This window comes from Carlito syrichta, unplaced genomic scaffold (assembly GCF_000164805.1).
Source record: "Carlito syrichta isolate Samal-C Ts95f unplaced genomic scaffold, Tarsius_syrichta-2.0.1 Scaffold143124, whole genome shotgun sequence".
Taxonomy (NCBI): Eukaryota; Metazoa; Chordata; class Mammalia; order Primates; family Tarsiidae; genus Carlito; species Carlito syrichta.
In genome coordinates this window covers 54291-64495 of record NW_007087220.1, presented here as the reverse complement: position 1 = coordinate 64495, position 10205 = coordinate 54291, and the positions used below count along the sequence as shown (strand labels likewise).

The window sequence follows — 10205 nt, the reverse complement described above, 5'->3', positions numbered from 1 at the left end:
GCACTCCAGTCTGGGTGACAGAGTGAGACTCCAACTCAAAAAAAAAAAAGACCAGCCTGGTCAACTTGGTGAGACCTTGTCTCCACAGTAAACCGAAAAATAAGCTGGGCATGGTCGCTTGCACCTGTAGTTCCAGCTACTTGAAAGGCTGAGGCGGAAGGATCCCCTGAGCCCAGCAGGTCAAGACTGCGGTGGTTGTGACCATGCCACTGCACTCCAGCCTGGGCGACAGAGTGAGACTCTGACTCAAAAAAACAAAACCAAAGAGCGAGGGATACTAGAAAGCCAAGCTAAATTTTGTTCTAACTTCAGTCTGGAGGAAAAGAGACTGATGAAGGATGACCAAGTGGAGCCCGAGGAATGCTGACCTGCAAGGCAGGGCCCAGGACTCTGGTCCAGGACTCCTACTGGCCGTGCTGTGACCTGGGGCACTGAGGGGTTAAATGTCACCTGCAGCTGATGACTCCCAGGTCTAGACCAAGCCTGGTCCCCACTGACAATGACATAGGCGAAAATGGCCCCTGCCATCCTGCTTCCCCAAAGATGACACCTGACCCTCCCTACTCTGGTCTCTGGCTTCCCTCTGGGAGAAAGCAGGGGTGGGATTGGCAGGAAGGGGTGAGGCTGGGATGCTCCCTGCCCCTCCTGCCTTCTGAGTGCCCGTGCAGGTCCCACTCCTTTGGGAGGCCTCCCTGACACACTCCTCCTTCAGGGACATGGCCATCTGTCCCTGAACTCCGCAGCAGGTCCTGTGCTCCTTTGTCATGGGTTCCTCTGGAAACAAGCCCCCTACACCAGCCTCACCAGCGTGTGCATCTGTTCCTACTAGGAACCGGATCAAGACAACTGCCTTCCCAAGACTAACCTGCACAGAAGGGAGCTTCTAGCTTTCTCTGTCTGCTTCTCCTTTGTTTAATGTTTCACTGCTCAGGCCAAAACCAAGGAAAGGCACTGCTTCCCCTTCCTGCACTCAACCGCACACACAGGGAAGGTGCCTCCTGCGGTCAGGTGTGCACGCATCCTCTAGAGTCGGTCCCTGCAGAGTTGGCCACTGCTTACACTTCCCGGAGTCATTCTCGGGACTCAAGAAAATACCACATCTAAAGCATACAGGGCAGTGCTGGGTACAGAGAGTGCCTGGTACGTGTTCAGAACTGCCCCGAGTTCACTAAGGGTGGGGCTTTAGGCAGGCACTGAACAAGCGACTGTTTTGGGCATGACTTGCTGAGCGGTTTCCCATGGTTCCTGTGCCATGGTCACAGGTACACTGGGGAGAAAGGAGGACTGCAGAAAATACCAAGGAAAATGATAAAAAAAGAAAAAAAAAAGAAAAAACACCTGTGTCCTACTGCTGGCCTTTGGTGTATTATCAATCACTGCTGTCAGCCTCCTGGAAGTCATGTTCCTGGAAGGAACCACGTGGCCTAAGATTTGGCTTCAGTGAATGTGTGGATAAGATCTGCAAGTCGTTATTGCAAATGAATAGACTGGAATGGAAACCTGCAACTCCTGTGCCCACTGTAATAGCTGTGCCCAGTTGGCTGTTCACGTGGGAATTAAGTGAACAGGAGACTTCGGTTCCCTAGTCTTGAACCACCTTTCAAGTGCTCCACAGTCACGTGGGTGAGTGGCTAACACTGTGAACAGGGCAGATCCAGACCCCTCCTGCCACGGCAGACAGCGCTGCAGGGTGGTGCTGCCCATGGCAGTGAGAGACAACAGCAAGCTCCTTGAGTGTGCTCAGTCTCACTTCTCTGTGCACACGGAGTTGCCACATGCCTGTAAGCACACTGATCCCCACTCCGCGACCATTCTTTCCGTTGCAAGGTTATGAAGTTTGGGCTCTGAAGGCACACCCACAGTAACCTAGCCCCTCCACTTCACACATTATCTGGAAAAGCACCCTGGATACGATGAGCACACACTGACACCATCCCAGGCTGGTGCTCCACTTCCTCCTCCCCGGCCCCCAGGAGATGCGCAGATGAGCAGGCCAGGCAGTGAACCACAGCTGGGAGTGCAGAGGGAGGATGCCGAGGTTGCACCAGAAGAGCCCCGGCAGGCACAGTCTGCCCCAGGAGCTCACAGTCATGGAAGACGAGGCAGATGACACGCAGTGCACTCAGGTAGATGGTTTCTCGTCTACATTGAGGCTTTCTCCTTTCAGGAACTGCCTCTATGCCATCTGTCTACGTGCTTCTGCGTCAGGTGGTCTGGGCCAGCCCGAGCCCCTGTTCAGGGACTGGTGCTCCCCAGTGGGTCTAGATGGAACCAGTGGAGGGTGGGAGCCAGGAGGGCAGGTGGAGTGGGGGTGGAGAGCCTGGGCGACCCCCTCAGGGGATGACTGTATGTGCTGTCAGCTCTGCCAGGTCTCTTAGCCAGAAACTTGAGGAGCTAAATCTGTTTTCAATGTCTTCTGTAGCTACGTGACTTTCCTCCCTGAAATGGCTTGCGATGATGATGTTTTTTAAAAAGATGGTTCACACCCTCAAAACACACATATACAAGGAACAGGTGCCAAAGCTTGAGCCAGGCACAAGGTTGACAAAGCAATGAAAGATGTGACAAAGTCCAGAAGGGCCTAGAAATGGCTCTCATGCAAGCTCCCAGGAAACTGAGCAGAAACGTGCAGTTCTTTTAAAACCTAATTCCAAACAGAAGGCTGGAGAGGAAACCGCTGGGGTGCCTGAGGAGCGGGGAGAACAGTGGGCCTGCAGGCACTGATACCCCACACCTCTCGGAGGGCAAGGCCTGCAGGGCCCGGGCCACCCACCCGAGTGCTGACGGGCCAGAAGCTGTTTATTCACATGTGGCCACGTGGGACACTGGTTATGGAGGCCAGCAGGCAGCTGGTCTTCACAGCAGCAAGCTTAGCATCTTGACAGGAGTAGCTCCAAGCACCCACACGGAGCACTGGGCTCCTTTGCCGGTCGCATGCCCTGGAGTTCTCTCCTCTTCACACCCTCTGCTCGTTAGGCCACCGAAAGGCAGAGTGAGCATTCTTCATTCCTCTGCCTGCCTCGTGCCTGTGGGCGGCAATGTGGGGCAGGGCCTCTGAAGGCTAACAGAGGCGGGACTGTGTCCAGTCTCTTGAGGCACCCAAAATACTTCTTTGATAATAAAATGGTAAAACCAGGGAGCCGTCATCAGGCTGTTTTTTGTTTTACTGAAATCAACACAAAGGACTAAGCAAGGAAAGAAAAAGGCTCAGAATAAAAGTCTTTCCTAAGATATTAAACATTATACTAAATATATTAAGGGATATATTTAAAGACTTTAAGAGTGGAAAAATTACAACAGACTATTTTAATTTAATGTATGTAATTTTCTCTCATGACAAATGTATCAATTTGTAATCTAAAAAGCAATTAAGGCCGGGTGTGGTGGCTCACCTGAGTGCTGATGAGCCAGGAGCTCATCCTGGCCCATCACTTTGGGAGGCTATAATCCCAGTACTTTGAGAGGCTGAGGCGAAAGGACTGCCTGAATCCACAGGTTTGAGACCAGCCTGGGCAACTTGGTGAGACCTCATCTCTAGAGTAAATCAAAAAAATTAGCCGGGCATGGTGGTGTGTACCTGTAGTTCCAGCTACTTGGAAGGATCACCTGAGCCCAGCAGGTTGAGGCTGTGGTGACCGTGAGCATGCCATTGCACTCCACCCTGGGCAACTGAGACTCCAACTCAAAAAAAATTAAATGCCCAAAAGTGTGGTACTTTCTTTTTAATCTTAGTCATTGGCAAAAAAACAAACAAACACACTTTACATAGATATGTTGAAAAACAATTTCATTTCATCTGAATGTTTGAGGTAAACTAAACAGAGAACAGGAGAATAAGCACCTTCACTACAGCCCAGTGTTGGTCCTCAAAGCCAGGGGTGACAAAAACCTGGGAGCACCCAGGGTCCATAGCTTGTGGACTGGAGTTTGGGAACCTCAGCACTCAATCACTGATCCCTGAGCAGATGTGTGGGTCCAACCCTCCCAGGGGACATTTTTAGAGGTATAGACCTGGTGCCAGCTTACTAGGGAAGCTCCCTGGGAAGCCTGAGATCCACTGCTCTGGGTCATAGTTTTCTAAAGGGGCTTTGGAGCCTAGGGGCGTCCCTGTAACCCTAAAGCTGCAGGGCGAAAATGGGGGCACTTGTGCTCACATTAACTTTTGCCCTGTGGACACCCAGCAATGTGTATCTAAATGTACCTCTTACAAATGGAACCTACTCCAGGTAGTTACACAACAAGATTGCATGTAATCCCAGCATAGTGTGTCTGAGTAATCTGATTGAAACATGCCAGAGCCCTGGCAACTTCGTTGTGTCTAGTCTTGCAGTGACCTCATAGCCTTCACCACACCCCACACAGACCAGCCAGTCCTCCTCTTCTGCTACACGGCTCATTACCACCAAACCTCCAGACCAAAATAGTAAGTAAATGACCTAGAGATAGCTGGTTCGTTACTGTAGCATTTTTCTCTCAAAGAATAAAAGCAGTCTATATGACAAATTCTGTTGACTTGCCATCTAATTAAAATTAGGTTTTAAAACACTTAAAAACCACAAACATATTAAAGCTTGTAAATACTGTAATAGATGCCAGGGATCCTGAAGTCAAACCGAATAAGGAAACAGGAAATAAGAGAAGCTCAAACACAAAGGGTGCCGACTAAACAAAACAAACAAGACCCATTAGTACAGAGAAATTCAAAGGGAGAGCTGGTAACCCTGAGATAATCTAACTAGTTAGGAGGAAACAATGGAAAAACAACACTGGATTGTTCTTTCACTCATATAATCATTCACAGCAAAAAAAAAAAAAAAAAAGTATTACAAGCTGGGAGCAGTGGCTCCTATAATCCTAGATATTTGGGAGGTTGAGGCAAGAGGATCCCTTGAGCCCAAGAGTTCAAGGCTGTAGTAAGCTATGATCGTGCCACTGTACTCCAGTCTGGGTGACAGAGCAAGACTTTGTCTCTAAAAAATACATTTAAAAAAATGAATTCAGTCTACCGTGTACTGAAATGGACAGAGGGGGACAGCCTATATTTCTGCCACCTAAGTCCTTAGAAACCTGAAACAGACAATTACAATGATCCATGCCCAGAAATCCAGTCACTAGTACCTCACTTTTAGGAATGCAACAACTTTAAGCAATTTTACATAAGGAAAAGAGATACCCCTTGTATCTGAGGTAGTCATTTTCAAAATCTGTTCTGGGTCGGGCTCGGTGGCTCAGCCTGTCATCCCAGCACTTTGGGAAGCCAAGGCGAGTGAACTGCCTGAGCCCGTGGGTTCGAGACCAGCCCAGGCAAATTGGTGAGACCTCGTCTCTATAATTAAAAAAAAAAAATTAGCCAGGCATGGTAGCACGTGCCTATAGTTCCAGCTACTTGGAAGGCTGAGGCAGAAGGATGGCTGGAGCCCAGCAGGTTGACGCTGGGGTGGCCGTGAGTGTGCCAGTGCATTCCAGCCTGGGCAACGGAGTGAGACTCCAACTCAAAAAACAAAACAAAACAAAAAAACGAGGCCAGGCTTGGTGGCTCAGTCTGTAATCCCAGCACTTTGGGAGCCCGAGGTGAGTGGACTGCCTGAGCCTGCGGGTTCGAGACCCGCCTGGGCAACTTGGCGAGACCTCATCTCTACAATAAATAAAAAAATTAGCCGGGCACGGTAGTCTGCGCCTGTAGTTCCAGCTACTTGGAAGGCTGAGGCGGAAGGATCACTGGAGCCCAACAGGTCGAGGCTGCGGTGGCCGGGAGCGTGCCACTACCCTCCAGCCTGGGCAGCAGAGTGAGACGCCAACTCAAAAACAAACAAACAAACAAAAAACAAAAAAACCAAACCAAAACAACAAAATCCATTATGCAGAACTCCAGGAGCGACGGAGGAGGCTCTGAGCACCCCAGAGCCAAAGAAGAGGTCATGATCTGGGGGGTCTACGGCTCCCTTGGAACTTGATGCAAAATGCTGTGTAAATCATTTTCCTGAGGAAAAGATGAATAGCTTGCATCACGCTTCTGTTCTAGAGAAGGGAGTGGCGCCCTCATAAAGGCCTTCTGCGAAGGAGAGCTCTGGTGCCCACCTGTGCCAGTTACCCTGCAATAGGCTCTGGCCTGGGGAGGGGACAGGTGTCACAAGGTACTGGGGGTGGACTGGGGACCCCACACAGCTGCTATGCCTTTGGCATCCCACCCTCCTGGGAAGATCGCTCAGCAGCTGAGAAGGTATACAGGCTGCCAGGGATCATCATTTATTACTCAGGACTTCTCGGGTGGGTCACACCTATACTGGATCCCTCCAGAGACAATAAATGGCTTAATACTAAGGTACAGAGAGCTTTTCCTGCACTTGTGTTGTAAAAAGTAGAAGCTTTTGAATATTTGTTAGGTGATATGATGGTTGTCAAGACAACAGTAAAGGTGGACATGACAGCCCCCACCTGTGGTCCCAGCACTTTGGGAGGCTGAAGCGAGCGGACTGCCTGAGCCTGCGAGTTTGAGATCAGCCTGGGCAACACAGTAAAACCTTGTCTCTACAAAAAATTTAAAAATTAGCCAGGTGTGGTGGCGCACACCTGTAATCCCAGCTATTTAGGAGACTGAGGTAGAAGAATCCCCTGAGACTAGGAGGTCAGGCTGCCATGAGTCATGTACTCCAGCCTGGGCGACAGAGTGGGAGCCTCACTCAAAAAAGAAAAACAAAAAGCAGTAAAAAGAATGAAAACAAGGGTCCATTTGCTTACCAGGTAATCAGAGGGCCAGGGGTCAGCCTATGCATCTTAGAGTTTCACATCTGCCCCATCAGCAAATGGCAGCGTGCTCCCCACCCACCCACAGGTCCGCCTTCTCTACGAGAGTGGTGAGTGTTACTAGGGGTGCTTTCTGGAGGAGTACCCGTACCTGTGTGAAGGAAACCTTTTCCGTAACTCAGAAATAATTAAATCCTCTACAAGGTGATCAGTCTCTGTCACAAGATCTGCAGCTGATGTTTTTGTAGAGACGCGTTTTTCCTCAGTAAGGGCTTTTCTGATGATCTGAAATAAAAGTACAGAAGCTGGATTAAACTTGCAAGCATCCCCCTCCCCAGAAAAATGAAGTCTCCACTCCTTGGAGGCCGCCTCTGAATTCAGCCTGTGGAGAGAGAGGTCAGTGGGCAGGGGTCTGTGGGCCGCTTCCATCACTGACAGACCTTGGGGCTTAATGTCACAGCCACGACTCCGTGGGTTTCCAGTGAGCCTTAGTTACCAAACCATTTGTCTTTTTATAAGACAGACTCACTGTCTGAAGTTATTTTATCCTACCTGTGAAACTAATTTCCTTTGGAGGAAAAGAAAACCTCGGTGGTTTTAAAGAGCGTGAAATTCTATCTATAGAAACTGCCAGCCAGGCTCGGTGGCTCAGCCTGTCATCCCAGCACTTTGGGAGGCCGAGCTGAGTGGATTGCCTGAGACCGTGGGCTCGAAACCTGCCTGGGCAACTTGGTGAGACCTCATCTCTATAATAAATAAAAAATTAGCTGGGCGTGATAGCACACGCCTGTAGTTCTGGCCACGTGGAAGGCTGAGGCAGAAGGATTGCTGGAGCCCAGCAGGTCGACGCTGGGGTGGCCATGAGCATGCCACTGCACTCCAGCCAGGGCGACAGTGAGACTCCAACTCAAAAAAAAAAAAGAAAAAAGAAACTGCCCCAAATAAAATGACATCACAAACTTTTTCTTCATATAATCCCATGAATTTGAATTTAAGAGATTTTGGTATAAAAACTTCTTTTCCTGAACTCACTTTACATGTCACATGAAATGAGATATGCCTTCGAATGCAGATTCCAAATGTTCACACCGAGGAGCCTGGGAGAGCTAGAATGTGCTTCAGGAACCAAGGTCGCTCTCACCCCTGCTCCAGGTCAGGCAGCATCTGCTGTCTCCATGGCCCCAGCAAGGGGCGGAGCATGTTCATGGAGCCCGCAAGCAAGTTCTGGCTTGCAGCTGTTTGAGCTGCCAGTGCATGGGTCTAAACTCACCATGGGGCTGGGCGTGGTGGCTCATGCCTGTAACCCCAGCTCTTTGTGGGGCAAAAGGATTGCCTTAGCCCAGGGGTTTGAGACCAGCCTGGGCAACTTGACGAAACCTCATCTCTACAGTAAATCAAAAAATTAGCCGGGCATGGTAGCACACACCTGTGGTTCCAGCTACCGGGAAGGCTGAGGTGGAAGGATCACCTGAGCCTAGCTGGTTGAGGCTGCGGTAGCTGTGAGCTGGGGGACAGGGAGGGACTCTAACTCAGAAACAAACAAACAAAACTCATCATGAGCTGGGGCTCAGTGGCTCAGCCTGTAATCTTAGCACTTTGGGAGGCTGAGGTGAGTGGATTGCCTGAACCCGCGGGTTCGAGACCCACCTGGGCAACTTGGCGAGAACTCATCTCTATAATAAATCAAAAATTAACCAGGCGTGGTAGCGCGTGCCTATAGTTCCAGCTACTTGGAAGGCTGAGGCAGAAGGATCACCAGAGCCCAGCAGGTCGAGGCTGTGGTAGCTGGGAGCATGCCACTGCACTCCAGTCTGGGTGACAGAGTGAGACTCCGACTCAAATAAAAAACCTCATCATGGCCAGACACAGGGACAAGGACAGGGCAGCACCAGGGCCCCAGCACCTCTCACCTAGCCTGCTGCAGATCCAGGAACCCCGGGAGGCCCAAGCAGGAGAGGATGGAGAGTGGCTAATCAGCTACTGGACACTGCAGGAAGGACCCATCCTAATGTGCGAAATAAAAAGCCACCTCCACTCCCAGCCTCGCCTTTCTCCTCCATTTCTGTCTGTCATAACAACTTGAAGCCTCTCTTAACACGAGGGCAAAGTCAGAGCATGTCCAAAACTGGCTACCACCCCAAGGTCCCGTGCTGGTTTCCAAAGTACCATCAACTGCCCAGCTACCCAGACTTGTCACCTTACCCATCGTGATGCTTACTCTGTAAGCATTAATAAACATGTCCCAGGTGCCATCTCCTGTCAGGCCCTGTGCTGCCTGTGACACGCGGATGGAACTCTAGAGAAGGGGTAGGTGCCACAGACACCCAACATCCCTCCCAGCTCCTTATGGCAGGCCTTCTCGCCCTCTCACTGCTCCCAGCCCCATGCTGGCCCATCCCATACTGAGCCAAGGCAGTTTTTGTTTTGATCTTGGTTGCAGAAATAGCAGATGCATATTATAGAAAATTTGGAGTGTAGCAGATCATACAAAAAACAAAGCATAATGCAGTCACACACCGCTATTAACCACAGGACTTCCTATTCCTATGCTAGCCTCCTGCCACCCGGGGCCTAACTCTGTCCAGTGTTTGCCACATCCTGCTCATCAGTGCCAGGTTAATTTCCGTAAACACCAATTTGCACATAGGAACCTCTCACCAAACGAAGCTCCACAGATCCCTTGTTTGTGAATTCCACACTCTTCAACACGTAGCTCATGGAGCACCTGCCTGTCCTCCAGGAACCCTACATTGTGAGAAAGGTCATTTGGTACTGTGCTTCCATCTCGCACGGTGACGGGGACTTGGGGGGGTGTCTCCTTGGGTGTGTGTGTATCAGTGTGGTGTGGGAGTACAGGGGCATATATGTGTCTTTGTGTGTCTCTCTGGGTATGTGTGATCAGTGGGATGTGGGGGTACAGGGGTGTGTGTCTCTGGGTGTATATTGGTGAGGTGTGGGGGTACAGGGGTGTGTATGTGTTCTCGTGTGTCTCTCTGGGTGTGTGTGTAATGGTGTGGTGGTATGGGGTGTGTATGTATCGGTATGGTGTGAGGGTACAGGGGTGTGTATGTGCCTTTGTGTGTATCTCTGGGCATGTGTGTGTGTACCGGTGTGGTGTGGGGGTCTGGGGTGTGTATATGTACAGAGAGACGGGGCAGATACAACACCAGAAAGAATATGGCTGCAGAACTTCTGAGGCTTTGTGGAAAAGAGGTTGGGGTTGCACAGATCTGAAGTGGGGGTCTTCGATGTGCATTTCTGGAAGGCTCTGCATGGTGACCCCGGTGCCAGGGAGCACACGCGAGTGGCATGGCGCTAGAGCAGGCTCTCAAACCCTGGCGTGAAAAGGGCCGCCAGGAGGCCAGGATATTCCGACATGGCAGGCGGAGATGGGTGTGGGCGCCGCACTCTGAACGGCACCTCTGTCACCGGGGTGTCCCAGGACGTCCACCCTAGGACAC

General features: G+C 50.6%; 1 protein-coding gene across 1 annotated transcript in view; it reads right to left on the bottom strand.

Moving 5' to 3' along the window:
* IMPA2 (inositol monophosphatase 2) overlaps nt 1-9462 on the bottom strand; it is a 33399-nt gene extending 23937 nt beyond the window's left edge. Inside the window, exons 1-2 of the mRNA XM_008050170.1 lie at nt 9403-9462; nt 6896-7029 (exon numbers count right to left, since the gene is read on the bottom strand). Of these exons, the coding sequence (XP_008048361.1) occupies nt 6896-7029; nt 9403-9462 (194 nt within the window). The remainder of the gene's footprint in view (nt 1-6895; nt 7030-9402) is intronic.
* Between the last annotated feature and the right edge of the window lie 743 nt (nt 9463-10205).